The following is a 17,463-nucleotide window of genomic DNA, read 5'->3' as shown; positions in this document are numbered from 1 at the left end:
GTGTTTGTTCTTTAATTCCCTGATTTATGAATTTTTTTTTTTAACCCAATATTATTATTATTACTACTGTACAAGTTAATACATAGTAGATTCCTCGGAAGTCTGAACCTAATTGTGTTGTGAGTTTTATACTTTGCTAAGGATATAAGTTTTAACATGGAAAAAGTAGGGAAGGCCCTGTGAGATAGTTTTCAGATATTTATAAGTTAATAGATCTGTGTTACCATACACCTTATAAAGAATCATATATAAATAAAATATTATTGAGTAAGTAAAGGCGTTTTGGTTTAAGATATACTTTTTATCTCCCCCCTCTGCAGTACCAGGGAGAGCCTGGCATCGAACACGTCCTCCATTGTGGAGAGTAACCGTCGGCAGAACCTGGCACTGAGCCCCGGACACCTCGGTATGACGACTGGCAATGGCCCTCCCTTCACCTTCCGCGCCATCCCTGAACCCGCGGGCACCCAACCGGAGAAACTCCAGAAGCCCAACGCTTGCCTGGCGTCAATCACCAGCGTCTAGAGGCGTCTCAAAGATTGCGTGGAGCTCAAACGTGCCCCAAGGGTAGTCCCACCTCAAGGACTGTTAACACCTTAAGACTTACAGACTGATCAGTGGAGCTGCCACGGGCCCGCTGTGGAACTCTAGCTGTTAACATACACACAGACACACACACACACACACACACACAATCAAAAGAAGAAAGAAGTAAAGACCACCAGGAATATTTCTCTCACCATGCCACTGGGCAGACTCATCCTGTCATTCTACACACTCTAGTTTACACACTGCTGTTTTTTTGTTCTCTGTATGTTTGTGTGAGTGAAAAAGGTGCGTGCGTGTGTGACATGTTCGCATAATCTGTAATCTCAGGTCATGTCATTTCCACTCAGTCCCAGCTTCTCGAGCAGTGTGGCTCCCTCTAGTGGTAGCGTCTGCATTTGCACCTTAAAGGGACGTTCAATTACACACTAAAGACTGTTTCTCTGAGTATTCAGCGGAGGTGAAAAGACCACTACAGTATGCTACTTGAATAAAGGTACCATCACGATTAAATTTATCTTAAATACAAGAACATTTGCTCGTCCCCCAAAAAAATGTCCCTATGAACTCTGGTTGTTGAGGTTTTTTCTTGCGTAGTCCAACTACTGCTACTATAATGTTGGTTCAGAAAATGGTACCAATATCAAAACATTATTAATGAATACTTTTAAAAGTACAATAATGACTAAATTACAGTAACATAAGTACATGTAACTAGTTGCTTTCAAACTTTGCCATTCAGAGACAATTGCTAATGATGGAACTGAGAAATGCTTTCGCCATTTAAACCAAATTATCTTGACTATCGTGACACGCCTCCAGTGTCCAGTGTGTGTATCTCCTGAATGTAGCCATTATTGACGTACCGCCGCACAGTAAACCCATTCAACATGTTGTGTTTATTGAGGCGTGACGTTCGACTGGAGTCACTTCCAGCAGACAATTGGATCATGCGTCAATCTTGCAAATTCAGGCCTGAGTTACACACAATTTTTGCACACTTACATCCCAGAATATGTAGGGTTAATGACCAAATACTATGTGGCCTTTTATAAGTTTGGCAAAAAAAACGGTTCACCTCACCTGAACACGTTGTTGCGCCCTCTAGTGGATCTCAGCCCAAATGAAGGCTGACACCAACCAGTGAAAAAAAAAGAGTACAAATGCAGAATCACCAATAGCAGCGAAAAGCACATCTCCACACAAACGGCTGGGAAGTGGACCTGTTTTTTTGTTTTGATCACGCCCATCTCATCCAGTTTGTCTCATCAAAAAACCCCTGAGTGTTCGATCCTGGTGCTAAGATGTATTGTGGCCTGGGACGGCCACGACGATAATCATTATTAAGAGTGATGATATAGTTGAAATATAGTATTAACTGGCTGCTTGTATCATACGTTTCACCAATGGCCATGTATTCCCTTCTATGAAGCATTTAGGTGAGCTAGATCGGTGTGACACGGAGAGCGAACAGGCAAAGATGCATTCACGTGAAGACGGACGAGCGGTGGTCTGACACTGAACTGAACTGCTCGCAGAGAGCCCTGAGCCCCCCATACGGTTTCGGGCAAGGTTTTCGATTCCCGAGACCTTGTCCTCCTATTGGCTCAGGAATCTGTCAGTCATCCCAGTGTGGTTGTCCTACAGGCGTCTCTACAACTACCTCCACAAAAGCAAAAACACAGCCCGACCTTTCTACAATCAGACTGTCATCAGCCTCGAGCCTGTGAATGTCTACACACTTACACACACACACACACAGACACACACACACACATGGATTTAACACACATCAAAGTGCTGGACTCCCCTGTTGTTTTTCCTCTGCTCACATTCACGGCTTCTTCTGATATGGAACATGATGGTCCATCCAACCGTCCTCCCTCATTACCGCGCGCCCCCTGCTGGTATATGCTGGTAGAAGCCCCCACCCGCCCCAGCAGTCAATCCAGGCCTTCAAGACCCCCACCCCCCCTTCGACTTAAGTAGATTAATCTGGAGTTTGCAGAAATATGTCTCATATTTTCAGTCATAAAATGGGCTTTGAATAAAAATACAGGATGTGCCGAAAGATCTGCATCATTTCATTAATAATTACTTAAAATGTGTAATTTATTTTTTGCTTTCTTGAATTTACCTGATGTTCAATGAAACAAAAACTAAAAGGAAAAGGAATTATTTGTATTGGGGTACGCCCACAATAAATATAAATGCAAAACACATGTTTTTATACACATATAGCATTTTTAAAATTAAAAAATAAAAGATGTGTGTCCAAAAAATAATCTTATTAATTGTTATTTCTCCTGATCCCAAAGGGACACCCTGTACTTTTATTTTAAACGTCCAGTAGTTGCATTTTTATTTTTCCCTCCCTGATTCTTGCACTAATTGTTGGCAACCTCACTTCTCTGGAGTTCTTTAATCCATGTGAAAATAAAAGATATCACCCGTGACACAGAGAAATAAAGTTGATTGTCGAGTAACCTGAATGAGCCAACAGAACAACGCTGTACACCAAAGACTGTTCGGATGATTATGAACCATAATCATTGTGCAATTTTCTTTTTTGCATTATTGGGTGAAAAACAAAAGTTGTCGTCCATACTAGGCGACGTACTGTACGTCCTTAAGGACGGGAACTTCTGAGGAGTTAGTTGCCAACGGTTGGCATCGCTGTTGAAACACTGAACCTTAAAAGAAAAAAAGTAGACGGTAACAAAGTATAAATAAAAAAAGGGGGTAAATTAAAACTCGTGAAAAAATAGTGTTCAAGGCAAGAGAATCTTACAAGAAAATTTTAGGGGCTGAATTGTTATATGGTCGTTCCACCTTACACTTCTGGACGTCATATTTCCTCAACTGCACTTGTAGAAATCGGATCATGAAGGGGTACAGAAAAAAAAAGCTAGTTTAAAATGAACTTCTCTAGCCAACCTGAAGTTTATTTTAAATTAAAGATTTAAGTTGTGACTAAATTGGTACGAAAACCCATTTTTATTATACTCTTAGGAGTATCTTCTTTTGAATTTGAACCCCTTTCCCAGCTGAGAAATACGACCGTTCTAAAGTGTCCGGTGGAGATCATAGGGGTTCCAACCCTCGCCCCATTTACACCGCCCCCCAGTGGACCTCCATCGACCCGGCCCTTCCTCGCTGTAACACTCCTTCAAAACCTTCCATCCCCCTTTTCTACACTGACAGTCCATGAAATGTCTTCCCTTAACATCAGTGGTGGTGGTTTCTAACAATTGAGGTTCAACAATAACATTGTTTCAAATGGTGACAGTAAGTCATACCTGTAAATGATGTTTATCTGTCATGCCTAGTAAAAATAATTTAAACAATAAAAAGAGGGATTTTTTAAAAATGTCTATAATATCAGAAAGTCCCTTTTGATGTTAGTACTGGTGTTACCGTTGTTGTAGTGTACGTGATACCCTATGGGGATTGTGTTACTTTTTAAGATAATAAAATAACAATGTTTGTTTATAACATCGTTGTCTTGTTTGATTACGTCTTTCTTTATTTATGCCGTTTGCTGGTTCCTGGTCACTCCTCCATTCATTTATCTTTACTAAAAACTACAAAATATATGCAACTTTTTACTCCTCATTTTAACTACTCGGTTTTTGATTTATTTACATTTTATTTGTACGCTCAAATATTTAAAAATGTTTGGAATAATAAATTAAATAATGGGAGACATAATTCTTAAACGTATTATATAATGTTTATATTAAAATTTCCCCTGGAAACAAAAATTTACAGTACAAACATTCATTTAAAAATGTAACAAATGTCAACATTTATTAATTTTTTAACTAAATTTTAAATGTTATATTTATTGGTGACTGTTTGAGGTAAATAAATTATATATATATATATATATATGTATATGTATATGTATATATGTATATGTATATATATATATATATATATATATATATACTGTATATATATATAAACAGCATATTCTTTGTTTAAGTAAAAATACCTTAAAAAGATATTTATATTTTTACCTCAATGTAAAGGTATTTTAATTGATTATGAATCACATGTACTTGTTTTAAAGAATACTTGCATGCAATACTTTTAAACTTTTCTCACTCCTTCATTTCCAATGAAACGGTTATTACCTACATTTACAAGTTCAGACCCGGTTTGTTGGATTTGTGCCTCTAACTACATATACCATTAAAAAAATGGAATTACATACATTTAATAGAAATTCAAAAACAGTAGTATAGTTTCATAATAAAATTGTAACTGAGGAATGATATTTGTTACAAAAAAAAAAAGCACGATACATGACAAATATAAATAAATAAAATAAATAAATACACTACACAACTTTATATATAAAACAAATATCGCACTTATAACTTCTGATTTAATTATTGTCGCAGAACATCCTTAATTCTGTGAACATATACATTTTAACTTTTAACTATTTTTTACATTTATTTGTTTTTGACGCACATATGGTCACAGCCAGAAGGTTGCTGGTTCACTTCCAGGCCGAGCCAACTTGTGACCTTTCTGTGTGGAGTTTATATGTTTTTCCCATGTTGCGTGGGTTTACTCCAGGTACTCCGGTTTCCTCCCACAGTCAAAAAACATACAGAGGTGGATTGAGAACTTTTTGGGAAAATTGTCCATTATTAATATGAGATAGTGTGTGAACGGTTGTCTGTCTTTGTGTGTGCCCTGCAGAAGACTGGCATCCTGTCCAGGGTGTCCCCTGCCTCTCGCCCTATGATACTGGGATATGCTCTAAATCTCCCCTGTGACCCCTGTAAGGGATAAAGAGGTAGAAAATGACATAAAAGATTTATTTGTTTATGTATTTCGGGGTTTGAGGGTGCAGTTGGAGGGTCTGTTTTGGGTCATTTTCGTTGGTAAAACTTGAATTACGTGCCATTTATGATGATTGACAGCTCCTCCTGAAGAAGCTGGCATTGTGGGTATAGTGACGTCATCGTGCGTGTGTTGTTAAAGTTAAACAAATACTCTTGGAGTTATAAGAGTTAGCTTTAGCATCGATATGACCGTCAGATTTGATTGTCATTTATCCTCCTTCAGAGACTCACCCCCTTTTTTTTGGTTTTGAAGCCAATCCGGTCCAGCTTCAACTGGATTAGCTCCACCCCGGCTTGGGGTTCCACTCCATCTTCGTCGCCACTCCTCCTCCATCACTTTTTTCCTCCTAAGCGTCTGTCAAAGCGTCTCCTTCTTCTTCTTCTTCTTCTTCTTCTTCGGGCGCCATCATGACCACACGGAGGCTCGCGCTCTTCCCGCCACTTCTGCTGCTCCTGTCGCTGCTGCAGATGGTCGCTGCTCGGCCGCTGCTCGTCTTCCTCATCGATGGATTCCGTCACGACTACCTGGACGACCTCAGGGATCTCCCGGGGTTCCGTCAGCTGGTGGAGAGCGGCGTGAAGGTGGACTACGTGACCCCGGACTTCCCGAGTCTGTCCTACCCGAACTACTACACTCTCATGACAGGTGAAGACCGGGTCACTCACGGTGACCACGTACTTTGTTATCGTTGTTTTGGGAATATTTAATATCATGAAGTATTTTTTTTTTTAAATCCTCATATTTACAATATAAATATACAGTACAAACATTCATTTAAAAATGTTATTTATTTTTTAACTTAATTTTAAATGTTATATTTATTGGTTACTGTTTGAGGTTTAAGGAAGTTGAAAAGTTGAAGTATTGCATTCAAGTATTCTTTAAAACAAGTACATGTGATTAATATTCAATGAAAATACCTTTACATTGAGGTAAAAATATAAATATCTATAAATGTTAAAGTGCAACATTAAACACAATTTCAAATATGTTTTTAAGGTATTTTTACTTAAACAAAGAATGAAAATATGCTATATATATATATATATACATACATTGGAGTTATAAGAGAGGGAGTTAGCTTTAGCATTGATATATATATATATATATATATATATATATACACACATAAACAGCATATTTCCATTATTTGTTTAAGTAAAAATACCTTAAAAACATATTTGAAATTGTGTTTATTGTTGCACTTTAACATTTATAGATATTTATATTTTTACCTCAACGTAAAGGTATTTTAATTGAATATTAATCACATGTACTTGTTTTAAAGAATACTTGCATGCAATACTTTTCAACATTTCTCACTCCTTCATTTCCAATGAAACGGTTATTACCTACATTTACAAGTTCAGACCCGGTTTGTTGGATTTGTGCCTCTAACTACATATACCATTAATATCTGAAGAAAGTATGTATACTACGGTAAATATTTCATTATTTAAGATGAACCTGTTGCTAGCTCCAACTTTGACTTGAACTGTAATTTGCATTTATACATGGCAATATATACTTTGAAAGAACAATATTTCAAGTAAATGGAGTACCGGTAGAGCCTTTCCTCAAAAATAAAATTCAACCAAAAGATGGAACCGAAGTCCAGTACTCGAGTATATTTACATAATAAACTAATAATGATAATGTTTATCATTTTATAACGCCAGCGGCTCCTTTGTTGTGGCAGTGGTTTAGACAATAAAACTGGAATCATCGGGTTGACAAGACTGACAAGCGTGGCTTTTATATGTATTATCACGAGTAGCTCAATAAAATGGGGTTATCACATATACTGTAAGTTAAATTTTAACATTGAATATTGCAGCTTAGCGCGTGTATTATCAGTGCGACAGGATTTTTCCAGTGTGTTTGTATTTAGGAGAGATTGTTTGCACAAGTGTTAATCAGTGATGAACATTTAATCGATGTTTTTCCTCAGATTCACTTCTTCAGCAGACATGTGTCCAAACATACCGCAGTAGGCATGTGAACTGTACCAGTCACAGCTCTTATCCTACTTCATAAATGTTAATGGAGTTTGTTTTTAGAAGTACTTTGTAGCAATAATGGAGACGGCCTTGGACTACCAAGGAATTTAAATTTAAGTCAGTAAGTAATTAGTATTTATAAAGCGCTTTTCCAGACCAGGGTCACAAAGCGCTTCAATTATCAAAACAATACTCAATAAAATATATACTTTAAAAGGTGAAGTCAACACAGAGAACAACACAGGAGTCTCAGAGAATCAGGGAAAAGCCTGCACAAATAAAAAAGGTCTTGAGATGTTGTTCAAAGCATCTATTCATCCATCCAGAATCTTAGTTGTGTCAAATGGAGATGGGCATCTGGACTTCACAGTAAAGTTGAGTGAAGCAAGTGAAAGAAGAATAACAATGAAATCCACTCAGTTTTTGTTGTTTTATACGATGCAGTCATGCAGAAAGATGACTCAGCACTTCTGCACTAATTACTAATAGTAATCTAATTATCTACAATAGCTGGACTCGGACCAGAAGTCTACTCACCCGTGAGTAATTCGTCCCCCAATTGTTGCTTCTCTAAACAACTTTTTAGTAGATTAAAAAAAATGACCCATGAATGGACGCTCAAAATAGACTTTTGTTTTTCCTTCTCCTCAGTCATTTATTCATGCTTCTATTCATGCATGTCATTTATTCGGGAAACTCACGACTTATATCCTCATCCATTTTGTATTTGAAGTAGAAATAAGTGAACATTATGTATATACATATACAGTCTACAGTTGTGTTCAAAATAATCACAGCATTAGCAAGATTAACTGCTGTTATTGTTAGAATTTCAACTTCAACACTCAAAGTAGACCCAACAGTCATCATATGCACACGTCTGATTCTGTGAAACCAAATCACTAACAAGAAGAGGCGTGTTAAAAAAAATAGCAGTGCTGAGTTCAAGTGTTTACGTGAAAGAAATAATGGTGGCCTTTATTAATAGATCAAGGCAACTGACGCTGCATATGCTGACTGTGTATTCGTCCTTGGAAAACAGACTAATATTGGGTCGTTCAAGACACTGTTCAGATGAAGAGAATTATTTGATTAAAAAATGAATAAAAGACGTAAAATTGATAGGCTGTTTTAGCTAAAATGATATAAAACGCTTTAAAATGGCAGCCAAAACCAGAAATGCGAGGAAGAAAAAGAAAAAACGACTATTTGAATGGATCGCAAAATAACCAAAATGGCTAAAAGGCTTAGCCAAGGATCCGCTCCAAGAGGATCAAAGAAGATCTGGATGGACTGTGAGTCTATGTGAAGCCAAGCGACCAGCATGAAGGCCTCGCAAAGTCCCATTGTTGAAAAAAAAAAGATGTGTCCCGATTTGGTAACAATTTGCTAAAGAGCACATTGACTGGCCTAATATGAATGGAGTAATATTTTGTGAACTAGTAAAAGTAAAAATGTTTTTTTGGAGTCCAAGAGCCACAGACAGTTTGTCAGACGTCCTTCAAACGCTGAATTCAAGCCAGAGCAAAAAAGTTTATTTTAACAAGTTAAATAACAGCTTATAGTCTTTTCTGCTTGATAACAAATTAGGTTTTCTAAAAAAAAAAAATACAATACACACTTATTATATATATATATATATATATATATATATATATATATATATATATATATATATATAGAAGAGGCCAAAGCAAAATAAGCACACTAGTCTATACTCTGCTTCATATAATGGGCTCTGCTGAGTTTATTTACTTGAGATAAGAATTAAAAAAGGCTGTGCAGGCTACATAAAAACTTCCCCATCCTCAGGCAAAAGAAGTCACCATATTTCTTGAAACAAATTAAAAATGCCATTGTAACCACAACCCTTGGAAGATTTACCTCGATTACCATTTTGTCTCTAAAACATTGCAAGAAAAAGTTGTAAGCATTAGTTGAGTTTGCAATGGCTGAGCGAGCAGGATAAATGATGTTCTGTGTGTAGTGAATTGAAGTTTGTGTGTTAAAGATTGCGTGTATGCAGCTGTTTCCCTTGTTATGGATCCCTAAAACAATAGTCCCTCCTGGCCAATGGGATATGAGCTCTGGATCCTGCCCCAAAGCTGAGGATGTGCTGATCCGTGTGTTTCATCCACAAGGCTTTCACGCTCAGGCCACTGGTCTTAAGCTAAATCCTTCTATTGTTTAGTGGGGACTCAACTGAATTTGAATAGAACCTGGAGCAGTCAGGCTTTTTTTCTTTCTAAATTCAAGTAGCGTATCAAATGGTTTGATTTCCTCGACCCTTGGTTGCAGGTTTGGTGCGTGACCTCCTTATCATGATGCTTTATCTCTGCCAGGTCGCCACTGTGATGTTCACCAGATGATCGGAAACTACATGTGGGATAAAGATTCCAAGAAAGAGTTCCTGATCGGGACGAATCCGGAGAGCACGCTGCCTCTGTGGTGGGACGGGTCGGAGCCGTTATGGGTGACCCTCCAGAAGAAGAAGAAGAATGTCCACATGTATTACTGGCCAGGTGAGCACAGTGGACCTCTATCTTCTGCATGAAATGAAGCAAAGTGAACAAAAAAGCTCTGCAAGACTCGACCACTTTCTGCAGCAAGAGCGAGAGTTTTGCTGATTTAAAACAAACCTAATACCTTACAAAATACAACTTCCCTCTGTAAATATTGTAGTCTGCACTTAACATCTTAACCCCATCTAATATTGAGGAAATGTACTCGTATAAATCTTTTTTTTTTAAATTACATTAAGCCAATAGCTTTCTTCCCGTTGCCTTTGGCAGGGTAACATTTTATTTTATTTCTATATACAGTAAGTATACTGTTTAATATTCCTTCCGGATGTCTGGAGCCCTGCCTAGTGCATGTCAAGGCAAACAAATGAATCTCCTTTTTAACTTGACAGAGGAAGAAGAAAATGCACCCAATAGCATATTACTTTTTAGAAGAGTTTTAAAGAGGGAGATGGAACGTTTTTTTGCAAGGGGTCACCCTGACCTATGATCACCTTTCATTTGAACGCCAAGCCTGTGGTTATGAAAAAACATTTTCTCAAAAAAATGTCCCACAGTTTGCATCTTGCATACTTGTGTCCTAATTAAGGGTGTCGAAAAAATATTGATTGATAATTGATTCCTTTTGTTTTTCGGCTTAGAGTTCATTCTTTTATGGTTTAAATATTTTAATATATATATTTATATATATATAAAATTAAGTTATATTCACAGTATCTGTTCACTTTTGTATTGCAATTAATCTTCCGGTCATTAAAACCTTAGCAGCTAAACTAAATCCTGCGAGATCTCAGCCATGACTGAGCACAAGAGGATACAGTCGACTCGAGCAGCTTTTAAAACTGATGTTTGGACGTATTTTGGTGTCAAATCAAAATGAAAGCAGTTACGACTTTGTCAAGAGTCTTGAAAGCTGTACATCCTGCAACACTAAAGTCAAGTAATCGACAATACTAATAATAAATTCTTATTCCTACAATATCATAATATATCACGTGTTGTCCCTTTATCGTGATACGCATCATATTGTCAGATACTTGCCAATAGACACCCCTAGTTCTTCACCGGATTGAACAATCTGAAAATTGTTATACTAACAGAATCTATAAAAATAAAAGATGGAGCTAGATTTATTGCTAAGTTTCTGTACAAAACACAATGTATATATAGTTATTTTGTCGTACAGAAGCATCGTAATGCATTCCATTATTATAATATAGTGAGGAAATCAAAGCCAACCTTTTTTCAATTTTTTCAATTGTTAGTAATCCAGCAGAACTGTAGTTTTATGTACGTTATGAGAGTAATCCAGGCATATAGAACAACAATGTTGGACATTTGTAGTGATGATCTTGGTTATGTGTTCAGGCTGTGAGGTGGAGATCTTGGGTGTTCGACCATCATTATGTGAAAAATACATCTACAACCCCTCCCTTGATCAATTCACTCGTTCAATTGAAGATTCTCTCTACATCCTCGGGTAATAAACAAAGTTCATTCATTATATATTTTAGTTCCATGTGCATCAATCTTGTGTTTGGCTCATTGCAATAGTTCTGGCAAAGCAGAAATGGCAGCGATATATTATGAGAAAATCGACGTGGAGGGCCATCACTTTGGCCCAGACTCCCCTCAGCTTAAAGCAGCCTTGCAAGAGCTAGACACTGGCATCCAGGTTCTCAACCGCCAGATCAAAGTGAGTAGAAACCGCTCTGATCGATTGCTGAATTCAAATGATACCATTAAAGTTGATGTGTTTCTGCTCCAGGATAAAAACATGATGGACAAGATCAATGTCGTGATGTTCTCTGACCACGGCATGACAAACCTAAAGTGGATGGAAAAGGTCATTGAACTGGATAAATACATCAACATGGTTGACATTCTTAAGATGATGGACAGAGGACCAGTGGTCAATCTTTGGCCGAAACCAGGCAAATTGGAATCGGTAAGACTTAAAACTCAATTTACTGTATTCAGCATTTTCCTATAAGCAGCACATTTCTACAGCCGGGTCACAAACCTAGAGTTCCGTTGTTTAATTTCCGAGATCAGGGTGGGGTGCTCTTCTCATAATACTCTCCGCCAGCGAAGTCCCTTCAGTATTGATGTCCGTATTTAGACCGGAAAGTTGAGACCAGGACCACGACTGGAATGTGGAGGACTTGCCAAGTCTTCACATGACATCTCAGATCTAACAGCTGATGATTTAAGTCGGGAGATGATGAATACAATTTAAATGGTAAAGAAAATAAAGTTTGTATTGTTAACATGGAGGAGAATAGGGAGGAATTGGACTGAAGTGTAAGTAAGTAAGTAATAGTATTTATAGAGCGCTTTTAAAGACCAGGGTCACAAAGCGCTTAAACAATAAAAAAATATACCCACTAAAATAAATACTTAAAAGGTCAAAACAACACACAGACAAACATAAGAGTCTCAGAAAATCAAGGAAAAGCCTGCACAGATAAAAATGTTTTGGTTGTTGAAAGTGTTGAACTGTGACTCACACACAAACATTATCATTGGAGAGATGAAAGAAGACTTTAGAGTTTACAGTTACAATATACACAGACAACATTTATTTCAGCCTGTTCCTGAAATAGATCCATCAGCTTCAGCTTCATGTTGATCCACCTCTTAGAAGTGCCCCAAAGACTCTTGCAGTAGAAAGTTGTCCACCATGAAAACTCGGTTCACCTTCTGCAGACTCACAGTTTCATAGATTTTTTTTTTTGTTGCTCAGTACTGCATATTTATTCTAGCAATCTGCTTTAAAATGCTTGAACTGTTACTAACAGGTTCTACGTTGAATAGCAGGAAAGCTTGAAAACAAACAGAACTTTTAGAGGCTAAAATTACCGCATCCTTCTTACTTAAGGTGCCTAAAAATCTGTGACTTCCCATGATTTGGTTCTTTACAATACTCTATTAATTGGCTGGTTGGTGGTTACATTACTGTATTTGAATTCTACGTCTATGTTGCTATGTCAGAACAGGACCCCCACAACAAACAAGGGACCATTGTAGTTTCATTCATTTAGCTTCTTCTTTTTCTCAAACTCAATTCATTTTTTTTTTTTTTTGTTGACTCACAACTATTCATACACACAGTTACACCAACAGAAAATGTAGGGTATTCCATCAACCTCAGTATGTTTTGGACTATGGGAGGAAACCATTAAAATGATACATTTTCTTATTTTAATTCCCTACATCATCAACATGACTATCTCAAATAGGATCTTAGATCTGCCTTAACAAGCCTATATAACAAACCAGGATATCTGTGTGGGACAGATGGTTCATCTGACTGAGGTGTTTGCATTGATAACATGGAACTGCTATCAGAGGATTTTATGATACAGATTAGGTCGATGAGGGAATAAAAGTAGGAGTCAGTTGCGGATGCTTGAAACATCTGTGACCTTAAAGATCAAGTTACAAGAAATACCGGTGTCTCTATATCCTGGTTGACCTGAGTTTGACTGTAGTCAAACAGATCCATGTGTTCCCACAGGTTCGCGCCGCTCTAGCTTCTGTCCCAAACATGAAGGTCTACGCCCAGAAAGACATCCCTGAACGCTTCCACTACAAAGGAGGAAAGTTTGTTGCTCCGCTGACGTTGCTGGCTGATCTTGGCTGGTTTATAGCTGAGGTAATGTTTTTTTTTTATGGTTTTCATCCTCATGATTTTTGTGATCTGAAGAGTTTGCACTGTCAGGACAAAACCAATTAAACATCGATGCAGCAAAGTACTGTAGATATTATCAATATCTTTAGATTTTAACTTTTTTTTCAAATTCATTTTAAAACAAGAAATGCAACGAATACATCTATGTTGAAGGAGTGAATATTTCAGATGATTATGCTCTTTTCAGTCACTCTCTCTCTCTCTCTCTCTCTCTCTCTCCACAGAATAAGGCGTCACTCCCGTATTGGAAAAACTCCTCTGGTGAGGCCAAGGCCTGGCAGAACGGTTGGCACGGCTATGATAACGAGTTCATGGACATGAGGGGATTTTTCCTGGCGTCAGGACCCGGTGAGAACATTGTTGCCTCATATTGACTTTATTCAGATGATACGTTTTTAAACAAAGAGAGTGACGTTAAAGTCGGACTCTTCCACAGCTTTCTTCTTAAAGGGTTAGTTCACCCAAAATGTGCTCATTTTCTACTCACCCTCATGTCGAGTAAAGGGTTGGTATTATTTTCAGAGTAATCTGTTCCTTTTTTAAATTATTGACAAAAATGTGTGTTTATTTTAGTGTAGCAACTGGAGCTCAGTTGTCTTTATCGTCCAAAAAGACACACTTAAAATGGGTTAGCGATACTGTAGGAACATCGATATATATTGTTTCTTTTGAACAAAGACTTTTTCTGGGTTTTACAACAAAGAAATAGGCAACAGGATATATTGTTACAATCAATATTTTCTTACACCCCTACCTAAAAAGATAGAAATACCTCCATACTGCTTGTCTGTAATGACCATCTTGTATTCAAGAATCAACATGAGACATTTTTTGGGAAAAAACACCCTTATTGAAACACACAAGATTTAGGCTATAAACCTGGGATCTCTCACTAGAAACAAGCTTTATACAGATTTATGTAATTTATTTCTTAACAATTCCTCATGTCGAGTCTCAAAACAAGATGGACGTTATAGACGAGCAGTATGGAGGTTATAATGATGTTTTTTAGTGTCTTTTTGGAGGAAGAAAAGTGAGTGCTGGTCGCTATATTAGCATTAGCATGAACATACATTTCGGCATATAAATACAAAGAACGGATTCCTTTGAAAATGATCTCATCTCTTAGTCGACACCAGAGTGAGTAGAAAACTAACTAACTCACCTTTTAAAATTGATTCACAGACAATGTTGAGTCAATATATGTAATCTCTGTAAATTCCTGCTGTGTTAAACATTCTAGGCTACATTATGACTGAGGGTGAAGGTCAATTCAGCTGAATTTGAAGCCATGTGTCTTTAAAGATCTGTGTTCTGCTGTAAATGTTCTCTCTCACGGGCTAAGTTAATGTTTAAGTGTAAAAGAATGTCAACATTTTATTGCTTGTCTCTTTATTATTTTCTCCTTAAAGACATGAAACCTCAAAGAAAAATAATCGATTTTAGAGTTCATTAATCCTCACTTCTGCTTCATTTAGATTTCAAGAAGAATTTCCAGGCGGCTCCGATACGATCCGTGGACGTTTACAACCTCATGTGCCAGACCCTGGAGGTGGAACCCTTGCCCAACAACGGCTCCTGGTCTCGGGTGCAGTACCTCCTGAACGGCTCTGTCTCTCCATCGGTGAAGATGTGGAGCGTGTTCGTCGGTTTGTTGGCGACTCTGCTGGCAGCGTGGGGTTAAAATACAAACTGCATGTGACGCCTTTTTTTTAGAAGAGCGTCACACGTGGTCGGCCAAATTAACTTCACTTTTCATCCATTACATGTTGACAGTTCTTGTCACTGTGTTAAAACATAATTTTACTGTCAATTTACAAATATGTGAGGTTTGTATGGAAGCTCATAAAGCAGTGTCCTCATATTCAGAGCGCAGTAGGTGGCGCTCTCCCTGATAAAATAAATAATTAAAATAGTTCTTTCAAACAGATTATAAAATAGAAAGTGTTATCTGGTTCCTCCCTATCAACAATCACTCTCTGTAGCCACTCTGATTTCCTCCCACATTTTAAAAATCAATAATTAATTAATCATAAATAAAATAAATGTAGTCTGTGCCTCTCTTAATGTGTCCAGTTACCCTGGCTAGCTGGACACATGTGCATCATTGTCTTGGCTTATTCATAAACAGTTTTTAATCTAATGAATTAGATCATTATTAACAATAACACACTGTTTTCACTTTTTGTGTGTATGTTTTTTCAACGATAGAAGTAACAGTAATGGACCGTGTTTCAAAGTGTATTTGAAAAAAAAAAAGACTTGATTCAAAACGCATAATTCTACTGATCTTAATCTCCACCCTTGGAAATAAGTTGATTCAACCAAACTACTACTACTTTTTATTTCTAATGTATTATTTTTCTGATATATAGCTAGTAACCTGTTTTTTAATATGTTCAATGTTATTGCTCTGTCCGCTAAAAAGCATGTATTTACCTTAGCAATGGCGCCATCTACAGGTTTTACCATATAAAACACTTGTATACGGTCTGTGCTCCATGACATTATTTTACATAATGTCAATGTTTTTAGCTACATTTTTAAATAAATACATTTAAGTCATCTCGTGAATTTGATTTATATCTTCTAACTATTCTTCTGTTTTGATTTTTTCACTCTTGTTTCTTTCAATATATCCTCATTTTTAGTTAAATTACATTTTAATTGCTATTATTCTGTTATCATTTTTGTGTTATTTTAGGGAAACGTTAATGAAGTATCTTAGACTCCCTCCTATAAGTATATTGCTGTGTTATATTTTTCATTGTTCAATGAATATTAAACAATGTATCACATTTTTCTTTGAAATAATAATTAAAATGTTTCAGTTCTTTTAAACAACAATCATGTCTGCTTCATTCATTCATTGTGAAAACCTGTTTTGTAAATATTTCTAAACATGTATTTATATTCCATCACAAAGAAAGAAGATCATATTTGGACCATAGTGAGGGGCCGTCAAGTCAGAAGAAAGGAGCCAAAAGAGCCATGATATGATGTGGAAAAACTAAAAACACAAGTAAAAAAGAAAACTAGATTTAAATAATTAAAAGATTTAAGTAAAATAAACCTGTATATCTTAAATTGTATTCATTGAATTGTATATACCTCTTAAATACTATTAAAAAGACAAAAACAAGAAAGAAAAGTCCTAAACAAAAAATATTTAGACTTCAGCCAGTTATTATTAATATAATTCATACAAAATAAAATTATTAGAAGTTCACTTCTGCTCTGACCTCAAGGTTGGTCTGAAAATACTATTGTACTTGATCAGCAAAGTTACGTCTTACAGTAAGACTTAGTCTTCCTCAGTCTTAAAGGAACAGTAACATGCAAAACAATGACCGTTATAGTATTTTACTTAAGTTTGTTCAAAAATGTAATTTAAAACTTGTGCAGACGTTAAAAAAAAATCAAGAAATGGTTAACAATCATTTCTTTAGGTCTACGTATTTTATACTTTTCAGCAAGTCAGTGAGTTAAAAACGTGTACATTATTAAAAAAAAGTTTGATAAGATATCATTTCATTTTGAATGTCCTATTATTAAGTTTTCTGCATTGTTGAAATAAAAATAATAACAATGATGACACAATTGTTAAGACGTATATTAGTGTATTTAATGTTGTTGCCCTCAACAACCAGCGGATCTACCGGGAGAGCAGCTTGTTGATCTTCACACAGACGTGGCTCACTCAGCTGACTCCGGACGCTACCGTGAACCTGCCGGGCTTCACCGTCAGAGCGAACAGAGACACACACACTTGCAGGAAGCGCCAAGAAGGAGGTCTCATCATGTACGAAAATAAACGTTTGGTGTAGCCCGGGACATG

The 17,463-nt window shown here is 36.7% G+C and overlaps 2 protein-coding genes across 4 annotated transcripts in view; both read left to right on the top strand.

Annotated features, from left to right (window-relative positions):
• The window catches only part of LOC148071877 (storkhead-box protein 2-like), a 35,149-nt gene extending 31,108 nt beyond the window's left edge, over nt 1-4,041 (top strand). For all 3 annotated transcript variants that reach the window (XM_087798429.1, XM_087798430.1, XM_087798431.1), the window contains exon 4: nt 321-4,041. In XM_087798429.1, the coding sequence (XP_087654555.1) occupies nt 321-525 (205 nt within the window). In that variant the 3' untranslated portion in view covers nt 526-4,041. The remainder of the gene's footprint in view (nt 1-320) is intronic.
• Nucleotides 4,042-5,665: 1,624 nt separating this feature from the next.
• On the top strand, nt 5,666-16,435 carry LOC148071876 (glycerophosphocholine cholinephosphodiesterase ENPP6-like). Its single transcript, XM_087799526.1, has 8 exons — nt 5,666-6,054; nt 9,752-9,931; nt 11,300-11,411; nt 11,486-11,627; nt 11,700-11,879; nt 13,452-13,589; nt 13,850-13,973; nt 15,104-16,435. The coding sequence occupies exons 1-8, from the start codon at nt 5,817-5,819 to the stop codon at nt 15,307-15,309; spliced, it is 1,320 nt and encodes a 439-aa protein (XP_087655652.1). The 5' UTR covers nt 5,666-5,816; the 3' UTR covers nt 15,310-16,435.
• Nucleotides 16,436-17,463: the final 1,028 nt, after the last annotated feature.

The sequence above is a fragment of the Callionymus lyra genome, chromosome 9 (assembly GCF_982586985.1).
Source record: "Callionymus lyra chromosome 9, fCalLyr1.hap1.1, whole genome shotgun sequence".
In the NCBI taxonomy this organism is placed as follows: domain Eukaryota; kingdom Metazoa; phylum Chordata; class Actinopteri; order Syngnathiformes; family Callionymidae; genus Callionymus; species Callionymus lyra.
Note: the sequence above shows the minus strand (reverse complement) of the source record. Positions and strands in the feature narration are given on the sequence as shown.